Here is a 14,303-nt window from a genome sequence, read left to right on the forward strand (position 1 = left end):
TGTCCTGTAGCCCATCCCAGCCTTGTGCAGGTCTACAATGTTATCCCTGATGTCCTTACACAGCTCTCTGGTCTTGGTTATTGTGGAGAGGTTGGAGTCTGTTTGATTGAGTGTGTGGACAGGTGTCTTTTATACAGGTAACGAGTTCAAACAGGTGCAGTTAATACAGGTAATGAGTGGAGAACAGGAGGGATTCTTAAAGAAAAACTAACAGGTCTGTGAGAGCCGGAATTCTTACTGGTTGGTAGGTGATCAAATACTTATGTCATGCAATAAAATGCAAATTAATTACAATCATACAATGTGATTTTCTGGATTTTTGTTTTAGATTCCGTCTCTCACAGTTGAAGTGTACCTATGATAAAAATTACAGACCTCTACATGCTTTGTAAGTAGGAAAACCTGCAAAATCTGCAGTGTATCAAATACTTGTTCTACCCACTGTACACTTAGTTTGGAGTTATTAAAACTCATTTTTCAACCACTCCACAAATTTCTTGTAAACAAACTATAGTTTTGGCAAGTCGGTTAGGACATCTACTTTGTGCATGACACAAGTCATTTTTCCAACAATTGTCTACAATTCCAGTGGGTCAGAAGTTTACATACACTAGGTTGACTGTGACTTTAAACAGCTTGGAAAATTCCCGAAAAGTATGTCATGGCATTAGAAGCTTCTGATAGGCTAATTTACATAATTGGAGTCAATTGGATGTGTGCCTGTGGATGTATTTCAAGGCCTACCTTCAAACTCAGTGCCTCTTTGCTTGACATTATGGGAAAATGAAAAGAGATGAACGTACTTTGGTGCGAAATGTGCAAATCAATGCCAGAACAACAGCAAAGGACCTTGTGGAAATGCTGGAGTGCTGGAGGAAACAGGTACAAAAGTATCTACAGTAAAACAAGTCCTATATCGACATAACCTGAAAGGCCGCTCAGCAAGGAAGAAGCCACTGCTCCAAAACCGCCATAAAAAAGCCAGACTCCGGCTTGCAACTGCACATGGGGACAAAGATCATACTTTTTGGAGAAATGTCCTCTGGTCTGATGAAACAAAAATGTAACTGTTTGGCCATAATGACCATCATTATGTTAGGAGGAAAAGGGGGAGGCTTGCAAGCCAGAGAAAACCATCCTAACCATGAAGCACGGTGGTGGCAGCATCATGTTGTGGGGGTGCTTTGCTGCAGGAAGGAGATGCACTTCACAAAATAGATGGCATCATGTGTTAGGAAAATTCCGTGGATATATTGAAGAAACATCTCAAGACATCAGTCAGGAAGTTAAAGCTTGGTCGCAAATGGGTCTTCCAAATGGACAATGACCCCAAGCATACTTCCAAAGTTGTGGTAAAATGGCTTAAGGACAATAAAGTCTTGGTATTGGAGTGGCCATCACAAAGCCCTGACCTCAATCCAATAAAGAATTTGTGGGTGTAACAGTATAATTTTAAACCGTCCCCTCGCGCGAACCAGGGACCTTCTGCACACAACGACAACAGTCACCCTCGAAGCATCGTTACCCATCGCTCCACAAAAGCCACGGCCCTTGCAGAGCAAGGGGAATTACTACTTCAAGGTCTCAGAGCAAGTGACGTAACCGATTGAAACGCTATTTAGAGCACACCGCTAACTAAGCTAGCCGTTTCACATCCGTTACCCTCACCCCCCTTTTGACCTTCCTCCGCAGCAACCAGTAATCCGGGTCAACAGCATCAATGTAACAGTATACTTTTAAACCGTCCCCTCGCCCATACCCGGGCGCGAACAAGGGACCCTCTGCACACATCAACAACAGTCATCCACAAAGCATCATTACCCATCGCTCCACAAGAGCCACAGCCCTAAAGAGCAAGGGAAATTACTACTTCAAGGTCTCAGAGCAAGTGACGTAACCAATTGAAACACTATTTAGCACACACCGCTAACTAAGCTAGCCATTTCACATCCATTACACTCACCCCCCTTTTGACCTTCCTCCTTTTTCCGCAGCAACCAGTAATCCGGGTCAACAGCATCAATGTAACAGTATAATTTTAAACCGTCCCCTCGCCCATACCCGGGCGCGAACCAGGGACCTTCTGCACACAACGACAACAGTCACCCTCGAAGCATCGTTACCCATCGCTCCACAAATGCAGAGCAAGGGGAATTACTACTTCAAGGTCTCAGAGCAAGTGACGTAACCGATTGAAACGCTATTTAGCGCACACCGCTAACTAAGCAAGCCGTTTTACATCCGTTACATGGGCAGAACTGAAAAAGCGTATGTGAGCAAGGAGGCCTGAAAACCTTACTCAGTTACGCCAGCTCTGTCATGGGGAATGGGACAAAATTCACCCAACTTATTGTGGGAAGCTTGTGGAAGGCTACCCGAAACGTTTGACCCAAGTTAATCAATTTAAAGGCAATGCTACCAAATACTAATTGAGTGTATGTAAACTTCTGACCCACTGGGAATGGGATGAAATAAATAAAAGCTGAAATAAATCATTCTCTACTATTATTCTGACATTTCCCATTCTTAAAATAAAGTGGTGATCCTAAATGACCTAAATCATGGATTAAATGTCAGGAATTGTGAAAAACCGAGTTTAAATGTATTTGGCTAAGGTGTATGTAAACTTCCGACTTCAACTGTACATATTTTGTTCTAGAGATCCTGAAGAAGCTAATAATACTGTCCACTGCTGACGCTGAGGTTTCAGGATTTCTGAATTTTGGTTAATTTTCATCCATGAGAGTGAGAATTGTGGTCTTGGTTGGAAATCTTTGAGCCAGTTCCCTGACAGAGTCCAAAAATGGTTTTGTTAACAGACATAGTGAACATACACTGCGAACCTACAAGTCAGAGGGGTTTAGGAATTTAGACACATTTTAAAACTTTGACATTATTCCCCTTTAAACGATTTAGTGAAATTGCATAATATGGTTTAAAGGAAGTAGTTATGTAAATGGCACCACCAGCACCATGGTGCCAAGAGGAGGCATCTCACATGATCTCACCCTTATAACAGACCCAGCACCAGGATAAAGTGACTAAAGGGGAAGTTAAAATTGATACATTTTCTGGGGTTCTTGCATTGGAATTATTTGTAATTCTGCTTATATCACACTATACCACAATAAACATGTTCAAATGTTGAGACATAGAGACCATTGAGTGCTTTTCAAGTGACAGTTGTCTCGAAATTATGGAACGCCGTTTGGGTCTTTACGTGTCAAAACAATTCACGTCAAATTACACTATTTGACACGTCAAATAAGCTTCCAATTTGACTTGTCAAATAACAATTCTATTAGAATGTTGTGTGTGATGAATTTGCACATGCAAGCCAAGCGCCACAACTATCAGTAGCACTGTCAAAACAGTACAAAAAAAGTCTGCAAACAGGCAAACACCAGCCACGAATGATGTGTTTACAATACGCGTTGGTAATAAAGCATTATTTGTTCGACCGCAACTTCTGGGTTAGCTAACTTCTTGGTACCTAGCTTGCACCAATACATCAAGCCTAAAAAACAATGACCAGTAGAAACTGCCGTCATTTTCATTGTCCTTAACAATGATTTAGGAATCCTTGTGAGGTAAGTATTAGCTCGGTAGCTACTTGTTGTTCGCCTATTGAAAATGAACTTCAGTTAATGAAAATAATTAGCTAGCCAGCTACTTAATCCTGTTGCCCAAAGCTAACATTATAAACAGCCAGCTAGTTTAATCTGGCTAATGAGGCTTGACCTGACTGGGTTATGTGTTGTGAAATTGGAAAAAATAAGGATTAGGCACAATAGTGGAATTTGCGGTTTGCCTTCAAAATAAAACAACCTCTGAAAGTGACGCAGAAGGTTACAATTGGTGGAATTATGCCATGTTTAGACTAGATAATGTTAAACATGGTTGGAATGTGAAGCAATGAAATGGGTTACCAGTCTACTCGGTGACACCCGCAGAACACAACTGTGAAGAGTTTACGCAAATATTAGCGTTGTAGCTCTTATCGCAGGACTGTGACCATGTGAAATCACCTCCCCAGTCAGCCTATTGTATGTATTGACATTCATATCGCACTGTACAGCTTTACCTAAGTATTGGGGATCAATGAAATGGTGTATCAGTCTACTCAATACCCAATATATTTTTTCCCACTCCGAAAAAACATCATTTTTCCTCTGGAATAGTGTTCAATACACATGGCTTGACAATAAATGTGGCTCAATTCACAGTTGTTTCAGAGTCCCGCAATAAGAGCTATGACGCTAATGTTTCTCTGGGTGTCACTGAGTAGACTGATACCCTTGATCCACAATCCATAGGTAAGGCTGTACAGTGAAATAAGTATGCACCCAATGCAATTCTAAAGTCTAATACATCCAGTGTGATTTCAACAAATTGTCTTTTGTTGATTTCATATAACAACATTTCAACCTCGTTGAGAACTATTCAATTTTGGCATAATTCTATTTGTATCATTGTCAATTACATACTTTTATTTTGAAAGCTAACTGCAAAGTCCACTATTGTGGCTAGCTTCACATATATGGGTCAGACCACCATTAATCAAATGAGAACTACTAAAACTACTATAGCTACTAAAACAGATTTTGCTATGTTTTGGGGGAAGAACATTGTTTGCATCCATGAGCTAGCTTGCTTTCTTTTATGACCAGCACTGTAGGTGCGCAAGACAACTTTACCAGCATCATAGCATACGTATCGATGAATCGTTGTGACATATGAAATACGAGTGATAGTGTAATCAATGTGTAATAACTATGTAAAAAATTTACGAACGCGTCAAATTATTATGTGACGTGCAGTCATATTCAGGACCTGATTGGTCAACAAGCTTATTTGACACGCAAAGACCCAAACAGCGTTCCACACGAAATCTGTTTCAGCACAATGGACATTAAAACTTCTTACGGATAGGCGGGACAGTCGCGTCCCACTTGGGCAAAAAACAGGGAAAATGCAGCGCGGCAAATTTTTTAAAAATGATATAAAATCAAACTGTCATTAAATCACACATGTGAGATACTCAATTAAAGCTATACTCGTTGTGAATCCAGCCAACATGTCAGATTTTAAAAAGGCTTTTCGGCGAAAGCATAAGAAGCTATTATCTGATGATAGCACAACCAGCAAACAAAGAGGGTAGCATATTTCAACACTGCAGGAGCTACACAAAACGCAGAAATAAAATATAAAACATGCCTTACCTTTGACGAGCTTCTTTTGTTGGCACTTCAATATGTCCCATAAACATCACAATTGGTCCTTTTGTTCGATTAATTCCGTCCATATATATCCAAATGTCAATTTATAAAGCGCTTTTGATCCAGAAAAAAACAGCTTCCAAAACACGCAACGTCACTACAAAATATTTCAAAAGTTGCCTATAAACTTTGCCAAAATATTTCAAACTACTTTTGTAATACAACTTTAGGTATTTTTAAACGTTAATTAATAATCGATCAAATTGTAGATGGGTCTATCTGTTGTTCAATACAGGAAGACAACAAACCAGCGCTACTTTTCACTTCTTGCGCAACTCTCAACAGTGTTACCAAGTTCCTAGTTGGCCTACTTCTTCATTGCACAAAGGAATAACCTCAACCAAATTCCAAAGATTGGTGACATCCAGTGGAAGCGGTAGGAACTGAAAACCAGTTCCTAAGAAATATTGTTTGCCAACGAGAAATCACTGAACAGACAGAGACCTCCAAAAAAATATATTCTGAACGGTTAGTCCTCGGGGTTTTGCCTGCTACATAACTTCTGTTGTACTCACAGACATGAAACTTCAGAGAGTTTTCTATCCAAATCTACGAATAATATGCATATCTTATATTCTTGGCATGAGTAGCAGGAAGTTGAAATTAGGCACGCTATTTATCCAAAAGTGAAAATTCTGCCCCCTAGCCCCAAGAGGTTTTAAAACAAGGCTATTTTAGTAATGAACATAGGCTACAAGAACAGTGAATGCAGCCAAACATACAGCTGTCTTAACAAAATAATGCAAACTGTATGCTTAAAGTAACAGCCTAGTTACTCATGCATGCAAAAAAAATACTGAATAGCAGTGTAAAGGAAATGTTAATGTTTGTGCTTTTCTTATAACTAACTTCTGTCTTCTGTTCATGTGCTGTTCTAATAACCAATTTCTGTGTTCATGCAAGTGGCTGACTGTACAAACACCCACTATCAGTAGCTGCAATTTGGAAGTACACCTAGACCGTGTTTTGAGAACGAACTAAAGATATCTCAGTTTCAAGGTCTCAGCTTAGAGAGAAAAAGCCTCGTGAGGTGTTGGTCTGTCACATGTTATGAAACAAAACGATAATGACTGATTAATTATGCTAAATCATGTAAATATAATTTGTCTGTGTATAGCCGTATATAAGACAACTGCTGGGTCTGCCCAGGCAGAGGTCCTGATTGACATGTGTACTATGGTGCATTGAGTTAGTTGGAACCTCTCCAGTGCACTGACAATAAACAAGTATTAATTTAACTGACTTTGAGTGTCCCTGTGTAAGAATTTCCAGACAGCAGTTTGGCTTAGAATACCGACACAACTGCGAATGTGAATTAATGAATGTTAACAGAACAAAACAGCGGTACCAAGTAGTAGGCCTAGTAAAAAAAATATCAGGTTGATAAAGGTATGAAACAATCTATATTGCATTAACAGTTAACAAACGCAGTAACGAAAAGGTGAATGGAGATCCAAATAACCAAAGCATAGCCTGCAGCCTAACACAGTGAGAAGCAGCCATGCACATCTGTCTTGCAAATAAATAGGCCTATAAGCCCCCTTCAAGCATGGAAAACCATGCTGCTAGGCGCTCATGAGTTCAGCAACAATAGGCTACCAAGAAAACCATAGTAGAATACATACAGTACCAGTCAAACATTTGGACACACCGAATTCATTCAAGAGTTTTTCTTTATTTTTGACGATTTTCTACATTGTAGAATAATAGTGAAGACATCAAAACTATGAAATAACACATATGGAAACATGAGGTAACCAAAAAAGTGTTAAACAAACCTAAATACATTTATATTTGAGATTATTCAAATAGCCACCCTTTGCCTTGATGGCAGCTTTGCATACTTTTGGCATTCTCTCAACCAGCTGCATGAGAAGGTCACCTGGAGTGCATTTCAATTAACAGGTGTGCCTTGTTAAAAGTTAATTCGTGGAATTTCTTTCCTTCTTAATGCGTTTGAGCCAATCAGTTGTGTTGTGACAAGGTAGGGGTGGTATATATATTGGCATAAGACCAAGTCCATAGTATGGAAAAAAACAGCTCAAATCAATAAAGAGAAACTACAATCCATAATTTCTTTAAGACATGAAGGTCAGTCAATCCGTAAAATTTCCAAAACTTTGAAAGGTTCAATAAATAGGCCATAGGAGCAAATAATTACAATTTAGCAGATTAACACAGGAATGATAAATGATCATGTGCAAGTAGAGATACTGGTGTGCAAAAGAGCAGAAAAGTAAATTAATAAAAACAGTATGGGGATGAGGTAGGTTAATTGGGTGGGCTATTTACAGATGGACTATGTACAGCTGCAGCGATCGGTTAGCTGCTCAGACAGCAGATGTTTAAAGTTGTTGAGGGAAATAAAAGTCTCCAACTTCAGCGATTTTTGCAATTCATTCCAGTCACAGGCAGCAGAGAACTGGAAGGAAAGGTGGCCAAATGAGGTGTTGGCTTGAGGGATGATCAGTGAGATACACCAGCTGGAGCGCGTGCTACGGGTGGGTGTTTTGCCATCGTGACCAGTGAACTGAGATAAGGCGGAGCTTTACCTAGCATGAACTTGTAGATGACCTGGAGCCAGTGGGTCTGGCGACGAATATGTAGCGAGGGCCAGCCGACTAGAGCATACAGGTCGCAGTGGTGGGTGGTATAAGGTGCTTTAGTAAGAAAACGGATGGTACTGTGATAAACTCCATCTAGTTTGCTGAGTAGAGTATTGGAAGCTATTTTATAGATGACATCGCCGAAGTCGAGGATCGATAGGATAGTCAGTGAAGGAGGCTTTGTTGTGAAATAGAAAGCCGACTCTAGATTTGATTTTGGATTGGAGATGTTTGATCTGAGTCAGGAAGGAGAGTTTACAGTCTAGCTAGACACCTAGGTACTTATAGATGTCCACATATTCTAGTTCGGAACCATCCAGGGTGGTGATGCTAGTCGGGCGTTCGGATGCAGGCAGCGAACGGTTGAAAAGCATGCATTTGGTTTTACTAGCGTTTAAGAGCAGTTGGATGCCACGGAAGGAGTGTTGTATAGCATTGAAGCCCATTTGGAGGTTAGATAGCACAGTGTCCAAGGAAGGGCCAGAAGTATACAGAATGGTGTCGTCTGCGTAGAGGTGGATCAGGGAATCGCCCGCAGCAAGAGAAACATCATTGATATATACAGAGAAAAGAGTCGGCCCGAGAATTGAACCCTGTGGTACCCCCATAGAGACTGCAAGAGGACCGGACAACATGTCCTCCGATTTGACACACTGAACTCTGTCTGCAAAGTAGTTGTTGAACCAGGCAAGGCAGTCATTTAAAAAAACGAGGCTACTGAGTCTGCCGAGAAGAATATGGTGATTGACAGAGTCGAAAGCTTTGGCCAGGTCGATGAAGACGGCTGCACAGTACTATATTTTATCGATGGCGGTTATGCTATCGTTTAGTACCTTGAGCTTTGCTGAGGTGCACCCGTGACCGACTCGGAAACCGCATTGCACAGCGGAGAAGGTACGGTGGGATTCGAGATGGTCAGTGATCTGTTTGTTAACTTAGCTTTCGAAGACCTGAGATAGGCAGGTTCAGGATGGATATAGGTCTGTAACAGTTTGGGTCTCCGGCTTTGAAGAGGGGGATGACCGCGGCAGCTTTCCAATCCTTGGGGATCTCAGACGATACGAAAAAGAGGTTGAACAGGCTGGTAATAGGGGTTGCGACAATGGCGGCGGATAGTTTCAGAAATAGAGGGTCCAGATTGTCAAGCCCAGCTGACTTGTATGGGTCCATGTTTTGCAGCTCTCTCAGAACCTCTGCTATCTGGATTTGGGTAAAGGAGAAGCTGGGGGGGCTTGGGCGAGTAGCTGCGGGAGGGGGGAGCTGTTGACCAGGCATCCTCAACTGACGGGATGAAGTCAATATCCTTCCAGGATACCCGAGCCAGGTCGATTAGAAAGGCCTGCTCGCAGAAGTGTTTAACCTGTTAAGCCTACCCCTGTTTACTGCCCCTTCTGGAGGAATTGGGTACCCATATAAAACAGGATACATTTTTGTCAAAAGTTGCTAATATATGCATATAAAAAATATTATCGAATAGAAAACACTCTAAAGCTTCTAAAACCGTTTAAATTTTGTCTCTATGTAAAGCAGAAGTCTCAGGGCATGCATTCTCCCAAAGTCTCTCTTGTCATGGAAAAAGTTGGCCCAACTTTGACGTCATCGTATACACCTTCCCAAACAACTACCGCTCTGGGAACAGTCTGTACGTGTTCAGCGCGAAGCCTGCTTTCAATGGGGCTTCTCATTGTGAGAATCGCGCGCTCACGAGACGTTGAGCGTGCCGAAAGGTCTCGGTCACGCGAAAAAAAAGTGTACGATTATGCGCGCTCTGCTCAGGTGAAGTCTTTTCTTCAGGATCGATTAAAAGACGTGTGTGTTTCGCTTCGTCCTCACAATTGCTGTACACCTTTATAACATGTTAAAGCTTAATTATGAACATAGTTTGACAAGTTTACTCGACATATAATATATATTTTCGACGTTTTGGTGCGCATCCACTTGAATTTTGCCTACATTTCGACCGAAATGTGGCTATTTTGAGAAACGAAAGACGCAGACTTGAAAACTAAACGCTGTTTTGGTAAGTATAATCCCTTCCAGGTCTTTTGATGGAAGAACAGCAAAGGTAAGGGAATATTTATGTGTTAATTTTGGGTTTCTGTCGACTCCAAGATAGAGGAGGCATAATGATACATTTGGAGCGCCGACTCCTAGTATAGCCTAGTAAACGCAACCTGTAACGTTAAAAATAAATGTAACACAGCGATTGCATTTAGAAGAAGTGTATCTTCCTATACATATGTAAAACATGCATATTTAGTCAAAGTTGATATGATGTGTATTCCTTGTTAGCTGACGTTATCTGCCGGAGCTATTTCATTTCTCCTGACATTTTAGTAGCATTTTTTGAACGATGCGTCATTGTAAACAGAGATTTCTGGATATATATTGCAGATTATTGAAAAACAAATGAATGTACTGTGTAACATGTTATATTACTGTCATCTGATGAAGATTTCAAAAGGTTAGTGAAAAGATTTTTTTTTAATCCTGCGTTTGTTGATTGCATATTTTTTCCTACTTGGCTATGCTAATGAGCTATGTCTGCGGTGGTGGTTTGACATAAATATGTTCTATGTTTTCGCCGTAAAACATTTTAGAAATCTGACTTGTTGCCTGGATTCACAACGAGTGTAGCTTTAATTCAATAATACCTGCATGTGTATTTTAATGAACGTTTGAGTTTTAACTAATACTATTAGCATTTAGCGTAGCGCATTTGCATTTCCAGAGCTCTAGATGGGACGCCTGCGTGCCAGGTAGGAGCAAGAGGTTAAGGGAGCTTTTGACAGTGTTGAGGGGTGGTCGTTTGACCGCGGACCCGTAGCGGATACAGGCAATGAGGCAGTGATCGCTGAGATCCTGATTGAAGACAGCGGAGGTGTATTTGGAGGGCAAGTTGGTCAGGATAATGTCTATGAGGGTGCCCATGTTTTCGGATTTAGGGTTGTACCTGGTGGGTTCCTTGATGATTTGACTGAGTCAATCAGGCCTTCATGGTCGAATTGCTGCAAAGAAACCACTACTAAAAGACACTAATCAGAAGAAAACACTTGCTTGGGCCAAGAAACACGAGCAATGGACATTAGACCGGTGGAAATCTGTCTTTTGGTCTAATGAGTCCAAATTTTAGATTTTTGGTTCCAACCGCCATGTCTTTGTGAGATGCAGAGTAGGTGAGTGGATGATCTCCGCATGTTTGGTTCCCACTGTGAAGCATGGAGGAGGAGGTGTGGTAGTGTGGAGGTGTTTTTCTGGTGACACTGGCTGTGATTTATTTAGAATTCAAGTCACACTTAACCAGCATGGCTACCACTGTCACGACATCCGCCGAAGTCCCGTCCCTCTCCTTGTTCGGGCGGCGTTCGGCGGTCGACGTCACCGGTCATCTAGCCACCGACGATCCACTTTTCATTTTTAATTTGTTCTGTCTTTGTCTTTCACACCTAGCTTCACTCAACCAATTACCTGTTTATTATTTAACCCTCTGTTCCCCATGTTTTGTTTGTGTGTGACTGTTCTTTGTACATCGGTCCGTTTTTGTAGGCTCGCTATGTTGCTTTGTATTTTTGTAAATTTGAGTAAAGTACGTTCATTACCCATATCTGCTGTCCTGTGCCTGACTCTCTACACTAGCTACACACAGGACCATTACAACCACAGCATTCTGCAGCGATACACCATCCCATCTGATTTGTGTTTATTGGGACTATCATTTCTTTTTCAACAGGACAATGACCCAAAATACACCTCCAGGCTGTGTAAGGGCTATTTTTATTTATTTATTTATTTCACCTTTATTTAACCAGGTAGGCAAGTTGAGAACAAGTTCTCATTTACAATTGCGACCTGGCCGATTTGACCAAGAAGAGTGATGGAGTGCTGCGTCAGATGACCTGACCTCCACAATCACCCAAACTCAACCGAATCGAGATGGTTTGGGATGAGTTGGACCGCAGATTGAAGTAAAAGCAGCCAACTAGTGCTCAGCATATGTAGGACCACCTTATATATGTAGCTATACCCAGGTGCGTCACTTGGAATTTTGCATTGGAATTATATTGAATTCTGCTTACATCACACTATACCACAAAAAACGTAAAAGTTTAAATGCATTTGACCAAGAAGTAACAGGTTGGCGCGAAATCTCAGCTGCTCTCTAGCAGCACCATGGACAGAGCACTACAAACTAAAGCAGATTAAAAATATGTTTAAAAACAGCTAGATTCTTTCTTACCTTTTCTTACCTTTTCAGTTGTTGGCACCTTAATTGGGGAGGACAGGCTTGTGGTAATGGCTGGAGCGGGATGAGTGGAATTGTATCAAATACATCAAACACCATGTGTTTTGATGCCATTCCAATTGCTATTTCATGAACGTTTTGGGACAGAAAACCTGTGGCTATGGTAGGATTCTAGGCTAACCTGGGCTGCTACCTCTGTTCCATGATCGTCAGGAACAGTTGGAGGTGGAGGGGGCTGTGGAGCTGTTATCCTGGCGGCGCTTGTGGAAGAGGGGGAAGGCTCTGCACTCAGAAATAGCTAGAGCTTAGATGCTGGGCTAGGTGGTTTGATGCTGCTGCTCATCGCTCTCTTTTGGCTTTGTTTGAGTACTTTGCGAAGCCAATTTCTGATTTCTAACATGGTAGTGGCAGATTAGCTGGTTCGCGCTAGCTAAATAGGCTAAGGTTAATAACACTAACAATTTTTACAGCTAGCTAAGAAGCTAACTAAACTCTGTAATGGTGGGGCGTGAGGCAGAGTTGAGTGAAGCAGCTTCAAGAGTAAACTTGACCTTGCCCTAATAAATGAAAATCAGATATTACAGACTGAGGCCTATCATTTATTCACTTAGCCTACCACAGATGAGATTTTCCCACGTTTTATGGAAACCCAAAGAGTCATACCTAACCGCCCAAGTGGCTCTCCACAGCCCCCTTACACATACAGCTGAACGCTCTGTCCATGGTGCTGACACAGCTCAGCGAAGATACAGATTTTGCGCCAACCTGTGTCACTCAATCATTTAGAGCTTTTTTGCTATTTTTACATAGGGACATAAAACTAAAACGGACAAGTTTCAACTTGCCCTCTCGTGGATTTGGGTATGCCTCATAATGCTCTCATGTACTAACCTAAATACCAGTTTGTTTTTGCTATCATGCCAACTCCTTGTCACTCATTGTCATGCCAATGATGTTTGGATTGATAATGAGCAATGGAGTTGGCAAGAGGACCAACAGATCTGGGACCAAACTCATTCACCACCACCGCACAAAAAAACCGAAGTGTTAAGTCACACCTGAAACCCTGAAAACGATTAACCGTTTGCTATCAAATCCAATATACCAATATAGCCCTGCTTTTCAACATGAAATAACATCATTTCCATCAACACTGGTACATTTCCAGTAGTTGGTTACCTACCTACTTTCCTTCCATAATATACAATAAGGCACTGTTCCATAACAACATATATATTCAAAGCACGTTAGATGCATGTTGAATCAACGACAACTAGTCATTATAGGATGCAGGGGGTCGCGCGCTTACCTTGTACCCCATGTTATCCCGCCGTGGCGCGTGCAGTGTTTCTATTGTTGCCTAGTTACCTGCCTCCTGCAGTTGTCTCATGTCTCTTTGGGCCAGTGAGCAGCCTCTGTATGGAAACACAGACAGACAGACAAACCTCAATGGACGGACCTAATCAGAACAGAGAGAGAGAGCGCGATGGACAGAGGGGCATGCAGATTGATATAGCCTCGATTCATTGACAAGCTTAATTGAGTAAAGTCTGCATTGCTGCATACATCTTCCGACACAAGTGATGTTCCTGAACAAGTGCGTCTTTCCTCCTCTTCTGTTGCGCGGTTAGGTTATCGAGGCAATAGTCCCTACCGTCAGTCGATGTTTACGGTTATAAGGCGGTTATAGACGCCATATTTAGGCTATTTATCGACCTATCGGCATTTCTCTTATCATCCGCTCGAATGTTGGTTGTCGTGGGTGTGCACGGCACGGCGTTTTTGGCGATGGATGTGATGATGATCACGAGACGGGGCCGAAGGAGCGAGCTCTCGGTGCTGCGACAAAGCCCAGACCGATACTTTCATCTGCGCCGCCGTGAGATCTCTGCAGCAGCTGCGCAGCTCAGCCAAGGCACGCAATCCATCTCTGCAAGGGGAAGAAAGACAGAATAAATAAGACAGAGAGGGAAGGGGTGAGCTGAGCACCAACAGTAGCCTAGTCAGAAATATTTATTTCCTCTTTATTATGAGAGAGTCTGAATCTGACTATTGGTCTAGATAAAGTGGATATCACAATTCATCAGCCCCTTTCACACACATGCTCAGGCTGTAATAAACACGCAAAGGGCACTGTTAAGGCAAGGGCTGCCAGGTTTCATCTCAGTGTTGCAT

At 41.8% G+C, this 14,303-nt stretch overlaps 1 protein-coding gene across 3 annotated transcripts in view; it reads right to left on the reverse strand.

Moving 5' to 3' along the window:
• Window positions 1–14,067, reverse strand: part of st6gal1 (ST6 beta-galactosamide alpha-2,6-sialyltranferase 1) — a 128,088-nt gene extending 114,021 nt beyond the window's left edge. For 2 of the 3 annotated variants that reach the window (XM_035748376.2, XM_035748377.2), the window contains exons 1-2: window positions 13,695–14,067; window positions 13,438–13,543 (exon numbers count right to left, since the gene is read on the reverse strand). Coding sequence is in view for 1 of the 3 variants with exons in the window: in XM_035748375.2 (XP_035604268.1) it covers window positions 13,438–13,449 (12 nt within the window). In the remaining 2 variants the exon portion in view is untranslated. The remainder of the gene's footprint in view (window positions 1–13,437; window positions 13,544–13,694) is intronic. The other variant, XM_035748375.2, reaches the window with a different exon arrangement.
• Window positions 14,068–14,303: the final 236 nt, after the last annotated feature.

The sequence above is a fragment of the Oncorhynchus keta genome, chromosome 33, assembly GCF_023373465.1.
Source record: "Oncorhynchus keta strain PuntledgeMale-10-30-2019 chromosome 33, Oket_V2, whole genome shotgun sequence".
Lineage (NCBI taxonomy): Eukaryota > Metazoa > Chordata > Actinopteri > Salmoniformes > Salmonidae > Oncorhynchus > Oncorhynchus keta.